We start from the raw sequence: 19,112 nt of genomic DNA on the forward strand, positions 1-19,112 counted from the left end.
CTCCACCTCCTGCACCAAGGCCTCCAGTGTAGCATTCAAACAACTTGGGGCCTGCCTTCTGCCCTGTTGTGTCATCCGTCACCCTTCCCAAGTCGTGAGTGTAAGCGATTGCTCCAACCACAACTCTCCACCTCTTTTAAATGACACGGGCTAACTTTAAGTTCCATGGTGGTAGCCATGCATGATGTAGACTTCCTGCTGATATATCCAGACAATGAATACCACAGATTGCTCTTGGTGAATGCCAAAATCATTCAAATGAGCAGGCTGCACAAAGTAACCTTATTGCAATCAGTGGTTTTGGGCTGAGTATTCTATTTAGTTATATGTGGGGTAGGAAGGAGATCATTGGCACAGTGGGTGTGTGCCCTTGCTTCTGAACCAGAAGGCCTGGGTTTGATTCCCACTTAAAACCCTTGAAATTTCTGCTCATAACATTTCCATCAGATTATCAACCTGTAAAGTCTTCCAATATGCTTAGTCAGATGGTAAGAATAGGACAGTCTCCTGGTTAGCCATGCTCGATGTATCTCAAACTATAACTCCTGACAACAGGCTAGTAATTTGTTCCAGGAGAAACTAGCTATCGAAACAAACAAAAGCATATGCTCTGTCTGGCTTGTGCCACTAGACATGGGAATGCCTCAGGAACTTAGTCAATACTTGCACTTAGAAAATGAGCTAGGATAAAAGTTAGGATGATCTAATTAGTCTCTCAATGTAAAGCATAAGATAAGTGGAATGCTGTGTACATGTGTGTTAAAAGTTGGATCACAATGTACTTAATCAAAATCAAGTAAAATTTTAGTCTCCTGCAATTGTTTTCTTTTCCTCACAGTCTAGTGAACTGTATTTCTCTGGATCATGTTACATCAGTCACTTCCTGAAAAGGATGTCAAACACTTATTTTCAAATTTGAAATTTTGAAATTTGTTTTGAGGAGAGTCTTATTTTCATAATTTTGACTTTTGTCCCATCTTTCAGACAAATATTTTTCTCCAGTTGGACAGCTGACTGGAAAATCACTCAATGAATTTGTATAAACAGTTTGTACATAAATCCACTTAGCTCTTTAATGGAACAGTGCGCTGGGTAACCATGTCACCTTTAAATTGATACATACACCTCTCAGATTTATCTTTCCTTCCCTCAAGTAGTAAAAAAAAATGCTGCTTCATCAGCCCAGCAGTCATTATACCAGTCACTCTTTTTCCTACAAAAACCCAGATAATAATTATCATCAAAAAATTTAACTACAGAAGCTATTAGACCGCAAACCACAAACACTTAGGAATGTTTGCTCGATAGAATCTAAAGCAGAAAAGAAACCTGACTTGATGTATTATTTCATTTCCTCTCCATTCCTGTGAAAACTAAACCATTGATTTATGCAGCCCAATGTTTCAATGCTTTTTTTTCTCCAGTAACAAAAATCTATGTAGTTTACTGCCACAGGTATCCCAGAGTTTTTTACAAAAAACACTAATGCTTGGAAATGAACATGTGGATCTCAATTTTTAAGTATCAGAGTTGGAGCAGTGTGTGTCATTCACAAGTTTGATGATTTTCATTCTTTTCTGGAAATTTGCTACAATCTAACAAAGTGGTAATTTTTCTAGAAATGGCAGTGTGTGGAAGATTCCACTGGAAAGCTTCGGCTTCATAAGTGCAAAGGAATGGCTGTCACAGCAGCATCTGAGAAGAGGAGGTCTAATCGCTTCCAGTCCAAGTATTACAACGGTGATGGAGGAGATTGTGATTGTGAAGAAAATGGATCCAAAATTAATACAGCAGCTCGACAGAAACAGACCATTTTGTCCAAGCAAAGTAAGTCATTGGCATATACTGCATAAAATTAAGGCAAAACGGCAGCATTTCCTAGTAGGTCTTGTCATTTTAAAAATTTGACAACTGCTTGGGACTTGGGAAAGCTTACCTTACAGCAAAATAATCTCACTGAGGTGTATACCTTATTTAAAAAGTGGAAATATATGTCCTGAATTCATGTAAGATTAATCTAAGGAATGGAAGTGATTGCGCTGGACAATGTGCAAAGGAGATTTACCAGGATTTTTCTTGGATTGGAGCATTTTCACAATAAAGGTTTGATAAGTGTGAGGTGTTTTCTTTAGAGCACAGAAGACTGAGGGTGTATAAGATTATGAGAGACATGGACTGGGTGGATAGGAAACAGCTCTTCCCCTTTATTATGAGGGGCATAACTTTAAGGTGAAGAATGGGTGTTTTAGTGGAGATTGCAGGAAATGTTTTTCACCCAGAGGGTGATAGGAATTTGAAACGTATTGCCTGGGAGGGCAAAACTCTCAGCCTTTGAAAAGTACCTGCATTTGAAATGTCTTAACATTCAAAGCTTTGGGCCAAGTGCTGGAAAGTAGGATTAATGTAGATAATGAAGGTAGACTTGATGGACTGTAAGGCCTCTTCTGTGCTCTATGACTCGATGCATTTGTGACTCACTATGACTCCAATGGTAGTATGAACAGAATAGCTTATTCCTAAAGCCACCCCATGCCAATTAACCCCTGTGATCCCAATAAGTTTTGACTCCTGCCAGCTGATATTTGACCTGAGTCAGGGTTGAGCATTTAACTGTGTCCCAGGAGTTTAAATCTATAAGGCCTAGTGCTCTGGGAGTGGAGGTGGGAGAAGAAAACAGAGCAGTCAGATTGCTATGTATGTTAGCTTCTGAAGCTCCGATTTTCATCACCCACCTCAAACATTGAAACTAGCTTTCAATTTCCAATGTATAATTGTGCTTTTTAAAATGAAAAAGAATATTCTAGTTATTTCATATTGAAAAATGTAAAGCCCTTCTTCTGCATAATTAGCAGCTCAGGAAACATGAGATGCTCAACAGAATAAATATAATTGCTTTTCTGTAGCTGTGTATTGCTGTATTCTAGTGACGTCTAGTGGTTATCTTTGGCAGCAATAACAGTAGGAAAAAGAACCTAGAGATGTATCACACCGTTAACTAAGTAACAAGCAGATTCATCTGCCTCCCCTCCCTTCAATTCTCTTCTTGCATTCACCATTTTGTTTTATTTATTTTCTATTTTCAGTAAATGGTCAGCCCACGCTACCTCATGTATAGATGTTGCTTTTTTTTTCAAACTCCTCTGTTCGTCTTTCCATTTTAAAAAAAAAATCTAATCTACTTTTATCCTTTTAACTTTACCATGCCCTTTTATTTCCTTCAGTTGATCTCAATTTTTTTTTTCCTAATGGGTCAGTTCTCTATTTTGCAAAGCACAAGATTTTGAAGACAAATCTGCATACAGCACAAGTAGGAATCCTTTGAGGCTAAAATAAATGGCTTTAGTTTATTTGATGAACTATGCTGTAGGGACGCTTGTAAAAAGCAGCATATTAGGTGCAATGCCTGTCTGAACATCCAGTATCTGATTCCCTGTTTCTCTCCCTGTAGCTTGTTACTGTCCAGAATATCAATTTTCTTTTAAGGAAAGTTGGCAGAAGCAAAGATGGAAGGGGGATAGAAGGGAGGAGTGGGTGTTGAATTGTGAAGTTCTTCATAGTTTAGAATTCATGAAGATGTTATGAGATGCCCCATAATGCTTTACGTATTACTTATTTTACAGTTTTAGGTCCCCTTTTCTAGACCAAGCAAAACTGGGTGTCTCACCATGGTTCCATAGTCCAGAGATAGCATGGCTAAAGTCATCCCTCGTTACCACCATGTTTAACAGACATGCCCATATTCAAGTAGATAAGTTCAATATAATTTATGGAGAAAAGGATCGCAAATGGTGCTGGTCAGTGGTATGGTTTTTCACTATTGATAACCCCAAATTAGCTCAATGTTGGACAGAATGGCAGCAGAAAATCCTGTCTTGAGTTTTGAAATGTTGGTAATGAGCCAGCTGGTAACATTACAGGTGGGTGTCATATCTGCCCATGACTAGGCAAATGTTATTTTGAAGTGCATGTTAAAAGAATGAATGTAGGCAGTGGGTCCCTCTATATACACTCCACAATTAATAATTTCTCAATGCAGGACCATTTCTTTGTCAGATGGGTGACTCTGTATTTTGTACCCAGCTCCTAGGAAGTAAAATCAACAGGGAACTGACATGCACTATAGAAGCCCCTCCTTAGGGAGTTGGGGTGGGGATGACAGGCAAAGTGGTTGATGGTGGGAATTCTATCTCTTAGTTGGTGGAAATCTCATCCTGGGAAGTCCTTGGCTAATTGAAGTGACCAGGAGTTCCAACAGTCCTGACAGCGCCAGAGCTCAGTCGTTGGACTGCAAGGAGAAGTACAGGGAAAATGGCTGGCTGTTCAAGAAATGTTAATCCTGGGGGCTTCAGGTGGTGAGGAGTCCTAGAACTCGAGGGGGCATTGTGGGGAGGCAGGTAAAAAGCAGAGGTAGTGGGGATGTAAAGGGTAGGGGTGGGGAATCGAGTTTTGAAAAGCAGGTAGCTTTCATCTTGTGTGGTGCCCCTAATGTGGGCCAGACATCCACAATTGAAATTCCATTCCCCAGCCCCCTGCTCTGAGTATGTGCATTGGATAGATGGGGGGCTAGTGGACTTAACATTTAACGTGGACCCTCCCTATCTTCCCGCCCTCTCCTCCAGAGAATATGTCTGGTGAAGGCTTGTGAAATCTTGCCCTGCATCAAGTCCTCTTACATTCCAATCTGTAATCACATTTGACTGCAATTGCAGTTTAGGACTTCAGTTTTTCAAGCTCTGATGTCTGCTCATTACAGATTCAAAAGTACATCACTTATCTCCGCGATCCTATTTTAAGTGTTTTTGTATTTATTTTCAGAATTTAAGCAAAGCTACATACGAAATAGGTCAATCCGTTCAGTATCTGTTGAACTTGAAGGAGAAGTCTATGATCTGGATCTCGATGAAGGATTTGATCCAGTTGTGCAAAAGAACGTCACTAAACTCCATGATGTGGCTGATGAGGAAGAGGAGAATATGGGTGAAAGCAGTGGCACTGAAAACAGCAATGAACTAATTGTGCCAAGTTCAATTAAAGTCACACATAAGTAAGTTGCAGCATTTATCCCCATTTGTTTAATTGACCTCTATTCCCCAAAAAAGGTGATCTGTGTACCATTTATTGTAATGCATTCAGTGACATCACTTGGCTGCAATGGCCTTATTCCATTCTTAATTATCTAATACAAAAGACTCTCCTACAACAGCTTCTGTTCCTATCTCGGGGCGGGGCGGGGGGTGGGGGGGGTGGGGGGAGGCACCATTATACTGGTGTCCTCTGAGGATCTATCACTTATCCTTTAGAAGATGTTTCTTGGCAACATCATCTTACCACTGCTTCTTTCAACTCCTCCACAAGCCCTGAATTATCAGATTGATTATTTGACATCCATTGAAAATGTGTTGCTGGAAAAGCGCAGCAGGTCAGGCAGCATCCAAGGAGCAGGAGAATCGACGTTTCGGGCATGAGCCCTTCTTCAGGAATGAGGAAAGTGTGCCAAGCAGGCTAAGATAAAAGGTAGGGAGGAGGGACTTGGGAGAGGGGCGTTGGAAATGCAATAGGTGGAAGGAGGTTAAGGTGAGGGTGATAGGCCGGAGTGGGGGTGGGGGAGGAGAGGTCAGGAAGAAGATTGCAGGTTAGGAAGGTGGTGCTGAGTTCGAGGGTTTGGACTGAGACAAGGTGGGGGTGAGGGGAAATGAGGAAACTGGAGAAATCTGAGTTCATCCCTTGTGGTTGGAGGGTTCCTAGGCGGAAGATGAGGCGCTCTTCCTCCAGCCGTCGTGTTGCTATGGTCTGGCGATGGAGGTGTCCAAGGGCCTGCATGTCCTTGGTGGAGTGGGAGGGGGAGTTGAAGTGTTGAACCACGGATGGTTGGGTTGGTTGGTCCGGGTGTCCCAGAGGTGTTCTCTGAAACATTCCGCAAGTAGGCGGCCTGTCTCCCCAATATAGAGGAGGTCACATCGGGTGCAGCGGATGCAGTAAATGATGTGTGTGGAGGTGCAGGTGAATTTGTGGCCGATATGGAAGGATCCCTTGGGGCCTTGGCGAGAAGTAAGGGGTGAGGTGTGGGCGCAAGTTTTGCATTTCTTACGGTTGCAGGGGAAGGTGCCGAGAGTGGAGGTTGGGTTGTTGGAGTGTGGACCTGATGAGGGAGTCACGGAGGGAGTGGTCTTTTCGGAACGCTGATAGGGAAGGGGAGGAAAATATATCCCTGGTGGTGGGGTCCGTTTGGAGGTGGTGGAAATGACTACGGATGATACGATGTATATGGAGGTTGGTGGGGTGGTAGGTGAGGACCAGTGAGGTTCTGTCCTGGTGGCGATTGGATCGACGATGCTCTCCACCGCATCTCCTCCATTTCCCGCTCCTCTGCCCTTGAGCCCCGCCCCTCTAATGTTCCAGTGAACCACCTTTGAGTGATATGTATACACACACATTGTTGTTATGATGCTTTTCAATTGACTGCCACAATATTTTTAATTGTTGCAACACAAAACAAATATGTGTTAATAGCAGGGAACTGCACAAACAACTGTTTTGTTCTTATCATAGGTGCTATATATTGGCCAATGAAACTGTTCAATGTAACAGAGATCTGTACAAATCACTTCAAGCGTGGAAGGATCATAAGTTACACATTGATCACGAGGTTAGTTAGAGAAATCATTAGTGGTATACTTCACGTGGAAATTTACCAAACCAATGAAAAATGTAAATAATTTAAATGGTTCAAATTAACTGAGTATTAATATTAAATCATTCTTTCCTTGCCTAATTTGTAGTTCAAAATGTTTTTGTTAAGAAAAATTATAATTCATTTGTAAATTATCTAAATGATACTGCAATTTCTGTTTTTGTCCAAGATAAATTGTTGATTTACAATTAACATTAATTTTTATGTTGAACAATTAGATTTACATTTTCAAGTATTACTATCAAATTGTCAATTATGTTAACAACTTTAGAAATTAACACAGCAAATAACTTCAGTGAAAAAAAAATTCCACACTTCAAAATATATGAACCAGACAGTTTTACCAGAGAGCAAGTACAAAGAGAGCAAGCCTCAAGCAAGATTTAAGTTATGCGGTGTCTTTTTTTTCCCCACAGAGCAGTAGATACATGGAATAAGCTCCGAACAGTTAATGCTATGTCATTTACACATTTGAAAAGGAGCTAGATGAATACTTGATGAAGAGCTGGATCAAAGGTTATAAGTTTTGATAAGGATGATAAAATGCTGTCTGGTACCATATTAACCTAATCTTACTGGGGAACCTGGAATGATGCTTGTGGATTGCAGTCAGTGTTGAGTGATGTAGTTTGCCATTGTTAAACTGAGGTCTTGAGGCTTTTGTTCGATTACCTCTGGGCTTTGGGGAAGAATTTTCATGAGTACTTCCTCATTAATGCAACCTCTAGCTATTCCTGCTCTCAATTAAATTACATGCATAGGTTACACATCTGGATAAACCCAGCAAGGTCTGGTGGAAATTGTGGGTTTGATGAGTTGACTGACTTTTGCATTGTTTCAGGTTTTCTTATTTTATCCGAGGACTGGCACATTGTTTTAAATGTAATAAATAGAAGTTTGCTTTGTACAATCTGCACCCCATGAAAGCTTATTTTCAGTGGTTGAACGCTATAAGCAGATAATCCTCCCTTTACCTCTGTCCTTAGATTGAAACACTTCAAACTAAAATAAAGAATTTACGAGAGGTCAGGGGTCACTTGAAGAAAAAAAGACCTGAAGAATGTGACTGTTCCAGGATGAGGTTCGTTTCGGAATTGCAGCTTCCTTCATTGTGTCATTAGGATAGTCTTCTTTCCATATATTAACTTCTATATGGATTTCCCAAATATATTCAACATCATAAGACATTTTGGGTGATGGATTATTATTTGCCATTAAAAATGATAGCATGTGATTGTCAATAAATAAGTTTCTCTCACCGCTTCCTGCTGCCACTACCACCCTCTTTGTAGTAGTATATCTTTCATTTGGTTGTACCTAGCGTGTCCTATGCTGAGAATAGAAAAGTGAGAGTTGAACTAAAATGACAGCCATAGCTATAAAAAAACAGTACTAAGAGTCGACTGTGATGGGTTTGTCTTAACTTATAACTTATTACTTATAAGTATATGATAAGTTCACCTTATAAAATTGCGTGTGACCACTAGATGATACAAAATTGTAATGCAGGCCTCATTTAGTTAAATAGACCCCAGTTTCTGCTGCGCAGAGAGGCCTACAGCCAGTGTCTGCCAGGAGTGCAGTGAAGGAAGTAGAAATTTGCTGTGACTTGAATGTGCCGGATACTGGCCTTTGTTATTGGTCTCAGCCAGGATTTGTTTCAGGCAGATCCTCAGAATTCCCAAACTTGGCCAGACTGGTGTAGCGGGGGAAGGAGTGACTTGGAGAGAATTCCCAGAGTTGGGAGTTTAATTAGTCTGGTCTCTTTATAAAGCTGTCTGTACATTTAGTACATCACATACTTAACAGTGGAATAGGTCTAGAAAATCTCTGAAGAAAGCCACCTTTTAAACTAATGGAGGATCATGAAATATCTAGAATCATAGAATCCCTACAGTGCAGAAGGGGGCCCTTCGAGTATGCAGAAATCTTCCAAACAGCATCCCACAAAGACCCTGTAACCCCACATTTACCATGGCTAAGTCACCTAACCTGCATATCCCTGTGCACTATGGGCAATTAATTGTGGCCAATCCACCTAATCTGCACATCTTTGGATTATGGGAGGAAACCCATACAGACACAGGGAGAATGTGCAAACTCCACACAGACAGTCGCCAGAGGCTGGAATCAAACCTGGGACCTTGGTGCTGTGAGGCAGCTGTGCTAATGACTTAGCCACCATGCTGCAAGCTGATTGCACTTTCTGCTGGCCTGTTCCATCGTTTCTGCACTCTAACCTCCCGTTTTCTAATTTGCACTTCTTAGTATTTTACTGGTTAGCCAATGTATTAGGTGACCTCCCACCACTTGTCATTCTTGGACAGTGTCAGGAGCAGGGGTAAGCGGTGGTCACAGTGGGTTGGTTCTGTGTATTTTGAACCCCAGGTGGTATTGATAAATGTATTTTACTTATGGGACCAGGAATGCTAAAACATAAGTACTCAGCTCTGATTTAATTTATAAAACAAAAGTATTTGAATTCTGTAATGGGCTGGACTTTCCTTCTGGGCTTTGGGACCTTGGCATTGAGGTCAGATGGGAATCAGAAGTCCACATTCTATGTGGATCAATAACTCCTCCTGTGACTTTCCCCAGAGTGGCCAATTACTGGCCAGCGAGCTGAACCATCGAATGAAGCAAGGCAGGTGGGCGCTGAAGGCTAGAGGACCAATAGCACTGAAGAAGTGACAGGCTAATTTTTCATTTAACAGGAAGACAGGATGTCTCAAGGTGGAGGCACCCCCCTCTCCAAATTTAAAAATAGAATTAATGGCCAGGTCACCCTTTTTAAAAATTCATTATTGGGATGTAGGTATCGTAGGCTAGACCAGGATTCCTTACCTAATTACCCTGGAGAAAGAGGTGCCTGTATACACTGCAGTACTTGGGCGTAGGGGTATGCACAATGCTGTGAGGAAGGGAGTTCCAGGATATCAACCCAGTGACAAGTAAGGAAGGTGATCTTCTTCTCCGTCAGGATGGGGTGAAGTTTGGAGGGCAACTTGTGGGCAATTGTGTTTCAACGCAACTGCGACCATTGTGTCTGTGGGTTTGGACGGTACAGCCAGAGGAGCCTGTTGCCCAGTGCACTAAGAATCCAGAGACCAACTAGCAAATTGCAATATAGGCCTGTAGCTAGGTATATTAGCTACCTGCTACTTTTAGGCAATTCACCTTGCTGACTCCAATATTTCCACACCCAGGAAGGTGACAAATGGTGTGAATTTCTGCCCTTGCCATTTTCCTGCTTGCCTTGTCAGATGAAAGATGCTACCAGTTAGATTTGAAAGCAATGTCCTTCAGTCCAAAACAAGAATTTTAATCAGAGCTGATACTGTAGGTACGAAGTGAAGAACTATCCATGTTTGATCTGGTGAATAAATTAAAATGTACTCTGATTTTTAAAAAAAGTAGGAAACGTTTCTTTGAAAATGTTCAATATGAATATATTGCGCTAAGTAGCAAATTATCAGTGTGTGAGAAAGAGAGAGAGAGACCCATCCGTAACTTGTCAGAAAAGTTAAGATTAGTATTAACTGAAAAGAAGAGGTTTGGGAGCTCTTGTGGTGCAGTGGTAGTATCCCTATCTCTAGACTGGGATGCTCATGTTCAAGATTCACCTACTCTAGAGATGTGTAGTAACATGTTGATTAGAAAGTATCAAATGAAGAGGTTAATAATGTTTATAGTAAGCCTGAAGATTGGGAATAATTCAGAAACTGGCAAAGGGCTACCAAAAAAGTTCTTAACAAAAAAAGTATATAGAATTGAGAGAATACTTGTCATTATAAAAATAGTGTTGGAGATTTCACAGGTATAGGAAAAAAAGAGGATAAATAAATGTTGGATCTTTAGAGCGCAGAGATAGGAAATATTTAAGGGGAATGTGGAAAGGATAGGGATGTTGAGAAAATAATATTTCCTCGAAAACAGAAATTATATACCAAAACAAATGGTAGACAAGGAGCTAATAAGAGTGGTGAAGACAAACTAATCAACATCACCAGACGAACAATTGGAGAAACGTAAGGGGCTATGAGCCAAACTTCCTAGGATCTTATAGCTTACATCCTAGGATTCTAACCCACAGAGAGTATGGATGCTCTGGTTATGATTTTCCAAAATGTACTAGATTCTAAAATAGTCCTGATGGTTTGGAAGTTAATACATTTAACACTGCTGTTCAGAGGAGAAGGGAAAACATAAAAAGGGAACTTCAGACCAATTAGCCTTGTATCAATCATAAGCCAAACATTGGAATCTATTGTTAAGGAAGGTTTAATATCACACTTGGAGGCCGTTAGCTCATTTGGTTGTATGGCTAAGTGTGGTTCAGAACAATGACAACAATCGAGTTTGACTCCCATTCTTTCTGAGCTGGTGCTGGGACATACCTCCTTACCTTGTCCCTGAGAGTGAAAGCCAATGCAAAACTGCCACTGAGGAATTTGCCAAGGAGACCGCCTCAAGATAAAACATCAACAGACATTGGATGATGGACATGCCTTTAGGCAAAGCTCGTTTGAACATAAGCAATTTTTTTTTCTTAAAATGTGATTTATTAGATAGAGGCAACCTAATTGTATGAATGAGAAATTGGTTGACAGGCTTATTTTTTTACACACAGATATAGTAAGTCGGATACATAAGTGGGACATGGTAGTTGCAATATATTTAGATTTTCAAAAGGTACTCTGTAAGATGCCCCACACACAGGTTAATACACAAGATAAGGGCTCTTAGATTTGGGAGTAATGCTGTGGAGGATTGATTAGCACAGGGTAAGGATAAATGGAACATTTTCAAGCAGCCAGTCTTGAACTAGTGGAGTGTCACCAAGGTCTGTCTTAGAACCTCATCTATTCATGATCTATATTAATAGCTCTGAAGTCACAAAGAGTAGTGTATTTAGGTTTGTTGACTATATGAAAACAAGTAGAATGTAAGTTTTGGAGAAGACATACTGTAAAGAGATCTAGACAGCTTGAATAAGTGCTGAAAATGTGTTGCTGGAAAAGCGCAGCAGGTCAAGCAGCATCCAAGGAACAGGAGAATCGACGTTTCGGGCATAAGCCCTTCTTCAGTCGATTCTCCTGTTCCTTGGATGCTGCCTGACCTGCTGCGCTTTTCCAGCAGCACATTTTCAGCTCTGATCTCCAGCATCTGCAGTCCTCACTTTCTCCAGCTTGAATAAGTGGGCAACAAAGTGACCCATGGAGTATAAAGTGAAGAAGTGTGAAGTTACTCATTTTGGTCATATGAATAGATAAACAGAGCAATATTTTAAAAGGCATGAAATGCTCAAAAGCTGATGCTCAGAGGCTGAATTTTCCCAAGTAACACAGACATAGGTACAGCAAGCATTTAAAACGACTGAATGTTGACTTTTATGACAAGGTATTGAATAACAAGAAGAAAGAAGTTTTGGTAGACTAATATTGGGCCTTGGTGTGATCAAACTGAGAATATTCTATGCATTTTTGAGTCATCTTATTTAAGGAAGAGTATGTTTGACTTGAGGATGGTACAGTCAGTGTTTGATATTTTGACTCTTGAGATAAGTGATTTGTCCTGTAATGATTGAACTGAGAGTTTAGAAGAATGAGAGCTGATTTGCATGAATGTTAAAAGATTCTGTAAGAGTTTGACAAGGTTGATATTGAGGTCATTATCTGTGACTTCAGAATCTAGACTTGGAGGCTCAGCTACAGGGATAATGTGTTGATTGTTTTGGAGTGAACTGAGAAGAAGTTACAAATCTTTAAAGTAGTCTGCTCCAGAGATTTGTTGATATTTCTTCAGTGATTATATTTTGGAATCTATCAGTCCATCTTCATCTTTCAGGAGATCAAAGGATACAGCAGGAAAACAGACTTGAGGTAGATAATCAGCCATGTTCATATTTAAATGGTGGAGCAAGGTCAAGGCACTGCTTAATCTATTGCTACACATATTTCTTATGCATTTCTGTTTTCACCTGGTAAAAGGAGACAACTTTAGATTTTTTTTTAAAAAGAATAGTGATGATGGACATTTGCAGGATCTTAAAACCATTAGTGAGCTCTCAACTAGTACATTACTGGTAATCATGTGTTCAACCATGCTTTCTGTTGGAAATGATTTTAAGAAAACTTGGTGATGGTGACTGGGATTTGATAAGTTGATGTAAGGGGACTTACATTGTTCAATCTCATTTCAAAGTGTTTACAATAGACATTGCTGGAGAGGTGTAGGTCACAGTAACATACAGCTTCTAATGGCATCCATAACCTTTAATTAAGTACTCTTTAAGTATAGTTTTTGGGGAAAAGAGATTGATGATACTTGTAAAGATTAACTGTTTACATATTTAATTACATTGCTTCTAAAATACCTTTTGCCATTTTCTTTATGTTCTTTATGTTCTTTGTCATAGTTTTCCCTCTAAACATAAGGGAATGAAAGGAAAGCTCAAGCACAAAGGAGCTAATCATCCCTTCAAGTAAGTAAGAAGTATGCTAATGTAGAGGTCCCAAGAGTCCAGTGACATTTTCCAGAACATCCGATTCTTTGCAAATCAAATTTGTAGTTCTCCGCTCTCATTTATTTTAGGGTTTATGTAATTAGAAAACTGTTGCACTCCATCACCCCACTTTAACCTTGTCTGGCTTTTCACAAGCACTGTGTGCCTGCTCAGTATTCAGTTGAGGAGAATCACTCTCCCAATTACCATCGACAATTGAGTCGAAAGTTTTAGCGCATGTATTTTAGTTTTGTGCTTCAAATAAGTCAATCAAAGGCTTTAAGAATGCTCTTGTGGCAGGGTGGCAGTGTCTTTACCTCTGAGCTAGGAGGCCCAAATTTGAGTTCCACCTGCATCTCTGAACAGATCAACTAGAAAATATCAACTAAATGGGGAAATGTCATAATCAAATTTGTTGAAAATATAACCTTATTATTAAACTGATGCTTTGAGTATTTGTTGCTTTGACACTTTAATTACAATAACCTGAAATCCTCATCCAAAGTTTAGCTAACAAAGTATCATATTGCTTCTGTGACCTTACACCACATGCTAAAAGTTAACTGTTGTAAAACTAAATTTCATACTATGCGGAATAATATTTTCTTTATTGAAGAAACAGCTATCAACAGCTCTCTGTAACACACTAATTAATAGTTACTATGGATAATAACAAACAGAAAAGCAATATACAAGCATATTAAGATTTCATTTGCTATTGTTAATGACTGAGTTTAGTTTGGAATAGAACTAGGCAAAATTACGAGAAAATGAGATATACTCACTTTTGGGTACTGAATTTCAAATAAAACTTTATTATATCCAAATGGTATGCTGTTCTGTTAGATGGAGTTAAAAATCTCTCAACACCAGGTTATAGTCCAACAGGTTTAATTGGAAGCATGAGCTTTCAGAGCGCTGCTCCTTCATCAGGTGGTGGGTGGTGGGTCCATTACCACCTGACGAAGGAGCGACGCTCCAAAAGCTAATGTGCTTCTAATTAAACCTGTTGGACTATAACCTGGTGGTGTGATTTTTAACTTTGTATACCACAGTGCAACACCGGCACCTCCAAATCATGACTGTTAGATGGAGAGTGCCATGTATCGTCATCATCATGAACCAGAATGCAAATAAGCTCTGAGAGACTTTGGAAAATACCCTGCACTTTGAAATAGAATTTTCAAATCCTTGGGCCATCTAACAGACATTTTAGACTTTGTAAAGGGTAAATAATTAGTTTCTTTATATCTAGCTGAAAAACTTTGCTTTACAATTTAGTTTTAAAGACACTTCTTCCTATTGTTGAACAATCCAACAATTTTATTTTATCAACCATTTCAGTTATTCAAAACAGTTTAGAAATTGGGAGGATAGAAATTTGTTTTCCTGACTTCATCTTTCCAACAGTGTTTCCAACATGAAAGACATAGAGCAGAAATAAATACTGTAACTTTGTGTTGTCCAGTTACTAACCAAGATTCTGATGGAGCTGAGAATCTTGTGCCGGGACAGGAAAGTTAGACTTTTCCTTCAGCTCAAAAAATGTTGGCTGCATTTATTTGTGCTTTACTGCTAAGAGATGCACTAATATGCAAACAGCCTCGTTAGGCTGTTTGAAGTCAGATAGCCCTGTAACTGTGGCTCCCAGTTCTGAAGAAGGGTCACGACTCAAAATGTCAACTGTGCTTTCTCTCCACAGGTGCTGCTGGACTTGCTGAGTTTCTTCAGCAATTTTTGCTTTCTGTTACTGAATTATGCTGTTTTATTTTCAATTTTTTAATACTGTCTCCTGCATTTTAAAATTGATGAATCGAAGAGAAACTGCAACACCTTTTTGTAAGCATTCAGGTTTTTGCTATCACAAAAACAAACACATTTTTTCATCTACATCCAGTTATGAGGGTAATAGGCAATCTTGGAAACCAAAATTGTACAATCTTAACTGTGAAACAAAATCATTTTTAAAAAATGCATAAGACAAAAATAAACCATTACCTCATATGGAACTCAAAGCTATTGCCCTGGGATTAAGACTTAGACTTTTCATGGCAATCTTTTTTTCACATGTTTGACAATCGATCTTCTGAAGGAGTGATCCTCTAAATATTTAATTGATCATTTACTGAACAAGGAAGGCTATTGGTAATCATAAAAAGAATAACATTTTCAAAGGGGTACTTGCACTATTAGTTACTCAACTTTCTATGGCAAGTCAAAATTAAAACTGCCATAGTTCTAGCAGACTATAGAGTTGTTTTTGTTAGAGAGAGATCAGTAGTGGAGATTTGACCTGAGGGTCACCTTAAGTGAGGGGAGGGGAAGTAGAGTCCTTCATGGTCCTCAGTCAGTGCAGGAATTGAACCAACACTGTTGGTGTCACTGCATCATGAAGCAGCTGTCAAGTCAACTGAGCTGTTAAGTTTTTCAATCTGTTACCTTTGGTTTTCCAATTAATCTGCTGAGAGAGCAGTCATTATACTTTCTTTTATTCACCTTAAGTATTTTCCCTCCACCTTGACACCATCTTTTATCCTCTTACAATCTCATATATTTTTTTCTACAGTAATGCTATCAAACATCTCAATTTCCTGGCTCCTTTTATTCACTTTAATCTGTCTTCTGCTGAATTTGCTGCTGTCTGTTCATTTGGGTATCATTATTACCGAATTTGGTGACAAGTGTGGTGCTGGTAGTTGACAAATTTCAGGGTGAGAGCAGCAACTCCCCAACATTTCTGCCTGGTCCTGACACTACCCCAAATCATCAACCCATCCTCTCCAGATCTGACACTAACTTCATCTCCTCTGGAGACCTCTCATCCACCATCTCTAATGTTGTATTTTGCCCATCACCAAACAGCAGTTTTCATCTCCTTCTCCAGTTTCACAAACGGGGCTATTATGGTAGCCATAGCCCCATTATTTCAGCCTCTCCAGCCTGACTGAACTGATTATGTCTTGTCTTGATATTTTTTCTCCCCTCCCCCAGTTATCTTCCCAGCTACATATACTCCCTTTCACTTTATCATTTCCAATTTCCTGACGCTAACTTTCTTTCCTTCACCATGAACATCTAATCTCTCACCTCTTCCACCTTCTGCCAGGACAGTCTGAGAGCTCACTGTTTCTTTTTCTGAAATGGAGGGCCAACCAGTCATCATCCACATTTTCAATCTCCTCTGCTTGGTGGAAGCTGTTCTCACTTTAGACAACTTACCCTTTAACTAAACTCATTTACAAAAGGTAATTGGTGTTACGATATAATTACAGCGGTCTTTGCAATGCCAACCTTTATTTTGTGGAAATGTTCCAAACCTCCTTGGATCTGATTCCTCACTTCATTTTCTCGTATGCTGACTGTAAAGGGAAAGTGGATGTTAACACTTAATAGAACATTTCATTTAGATGTGTTTATGAAATATTGATCTAGAACTGCTTGTACAATATTTTGTTCAGATGAAGAATGTTTAAAGTAACACAATCATGGAGAATGAAATTTGTGATAGTAAATAAAGAGACTAATCTCCATCTGACAATGGTGTGATTTACATATGCCTCCCAAGCCTAAAACTGATTAAGGAATGACTGCTGATTGGAGAAATCACTTACATTTAAGGTGAACTGATCTTCACAAAGGAGAAGGGAGAAGATTTTAAAATTGAACATTCTGTAAATGTAGATTTAAGCTCGGGCAAGTTGAAGATCTGTCTCAATATGTCTGAAATATCCCGTAAAACAGTCCATTCAACAAAGTTAAATGCAAAAACATGTATAATTATACAATTATGCTATTATGATGATTATTGTGATTTCTTTCAAAAATGATACAATTATGCTATTAAAAAATAGTTTCACAAGCCTGCCAAACCTCTGCTGACTCTGCCAGCTGTTTTCCAGGAATAGAGTCACAAATTAGTCATAAACATTTGCTTGATGACAGTGAACTAAACTAATCCAAACATTTAGCTTGTATTTTTAGATTTTCAACAAGTTGTGTGCGAAATTATCAGTTTGTAGATAATGCAGAAAAATAACCGCTTATCACATTGGAATGCTTTCAGAAAAGTTTATGGAAAAGGTAGAAATTAAACAATATAGTCAATCATATTCAGGCACTTTTACATCTGTTGTAGTGCTATCTAGCATGATAACAGCATTGTTTGTTTCCGACAATTTATTAAACAATTGACGGCCTAAGTAATGTATAAGTGAAAAGTAACATCACCGTAGTCCTACTATTCCATAGGGCCTCAAGGCAGTAAGGACTTGTCCACTGTCAGAGTGAGGCCAAAAATAAACTGGAGGAACAACACCTGATATTTCGCCTGGGAGCTTACAGCCTCAATGGCCTCACTATTGACTTCACCAACTTCAAAATCCCTCTACCCCCAGCCCCATCCCATGTCCAGCCGCCACCCCCTCCTCGCTTCCCTGTCCTGACCGAACATATCTACCTTTCTACTCACCTATCCGCTCCACCCTTCTCACTGACCAAGCACAATATCCCTCTACCTGCATCCACCTGTCACCATCCCACCTACCTTTCCCACCCACCACCTTCTATTTACATCTCTGCTCCCCTCCCTCTACCCAGACCTGATGAAGAGTTTCGGTCTGAAACATTGATTTCCCTGCTCCTGGAATGCTGTCTGACCTGTGCTTTTCCAGCTCCATATCAATTGCCTCATACCACACAGCTGCACTATCATTAGAGAGGGATGACTGTTGGTGGTTTAACCAAGGGTCGTCATGCCTCGTGCATGGGGTGTGGAGGTAGAGAAGGAGACTCCTTCAGCTGGTGTGGAAATTGAGCCCATACTGTAGGCATCATTTTACATTGCAAACCAGCTGTCCAGTTGACTGGGCTAACTGACCCGCAAATAATTCTGTATTATCACATTGTCATGACAGCATTGAAGGAGGCCATCTGCTCCATTGACTCCAGAGCAATGCAATAAATCCCATTCCCCCGCTGTATCTCTGTAGCCCTAGAAGTTTATTTTCAACCAATTTCCCTTTTGCAATCATTTCATTATCTCCACTTCCGTCACCCTTTATAGTCCAGGAGTTCCAAGTTGTAATCACTCATTGCACCTAAAAGTTCTTTTTCTCATCCCCTTTGCAACTCTTGGTCGTATGATTGTACTATTAGTGAATCAAACTCATTTTCTTTGATTATCTTATCTAAACCTGTCAGAATCTTTTATGCCTCTGCCCAATCAACCTTCATCACTCCAAGGAGATCAACCCAGCTTTCCTCAAATTCTTTCAACTAGAGAACCATTCAGGCAATGCTGTCAAGAACTATGTGACCCTTTAAAAGGTGAAGTCCAGGACTAGATGCAATATTTTAGTTGTGCACTAAGAAGGGCTTTATAAAGATTGAGAATAAATTCTTTGCTTTTGTCCCTCTATTTATGAAGTTCCAGATCCCATATGCTTTGCTAACTACACACTCGTAATTTCAGCTACCTTCAAAGATCAATGCAGATAGCATAACCACAAACACCCTGTCTCGGTTCATCTGTCATTGCAGAGATCTTAGAACTGTGATAGTAATATGTACTTTTACAGATTCAGTCAGGTCAGGGAAGCGAGGAGGAGGGTGGCTGGACAGGGGATATGGCTGGGGGTAGTGGGATTTTGTAGCTGGTGAAGTCAATATTGAGGCCATTGAGCTGTAAGCTTCCAGGCAAAATACCATGTGTTGTTCCTCCAGTTTATGTTTGGCCTCAACTCTGATAGTGGAGGAGTCCTTACTGTCTCCAGACCCTATGGTATAGTAGGACTATGGTGACTTTACTTTTCACTTATACATTTCTTAGATCATCAATTTTTTAATAATGACTGTGTCATTAATATGTATTGCTCTTTATAGCAAAATGTATCAACTCTCATCACTCTGCATTAAATA

General features: G+C 39.7%; 1 protein-coding gene across 11 annotated transcripts in view; it reads left to right on the forward strand.

Moving 5' to 3' along the window:
• LOC122560108 (extracellular sulfatase Sulf-2-like) overlaps positions 1-19,112 on the forward strand; it is a 305,717-nt gene that overhangs the window by 269,606 nt on the left and 16,999 nt on the right. For all 11 annotated transcript variants that reach the window (XM_043710352.2, XM_043710348.2, XM_087994899.1 and 8 more), the window contains 5 exons: positions 1,620-1,827; positions 4,816-5,044; positions 6,550-6,646; positions 7,678-7,772; positions 13,110-13,175. In XM_043710352.2, the coding sequence (XP_043566287.1) occupies positions 1,620-1,827; positions 4,816-5,044; positions 6,550-6,646; positions 7,678-7,772; positions 13,110-13,175 (695 nt within the window). The remainder of the gene's footprint in view (positions 1-1,619; positions 1,828-4,815; positions 5,045-6,549; positions 6,647-7,677; positions 7,773-13,109; positions 13,176-19,112) is intronic.

This window comes from Chiloscyllium plagiosum, unplaced genomic scaffold (genome assembly GCF_037043375.1).
Source record: "Chiloscyllium plagiosum isolate Xiang-an unplaced genomic scaffold, Cpla_swu_hap1 HiC_scaffold_15, whole genome shotgun sequence".
Classification (NCBI taxonomy): domain Eukaryota; kingdom Metazoa; phylum Chordata; class Chondrichthyes; order Orectolobiformes; family Hemiscylliidae; genus Chiloscyllium; species Chiloscyllium plagiosum.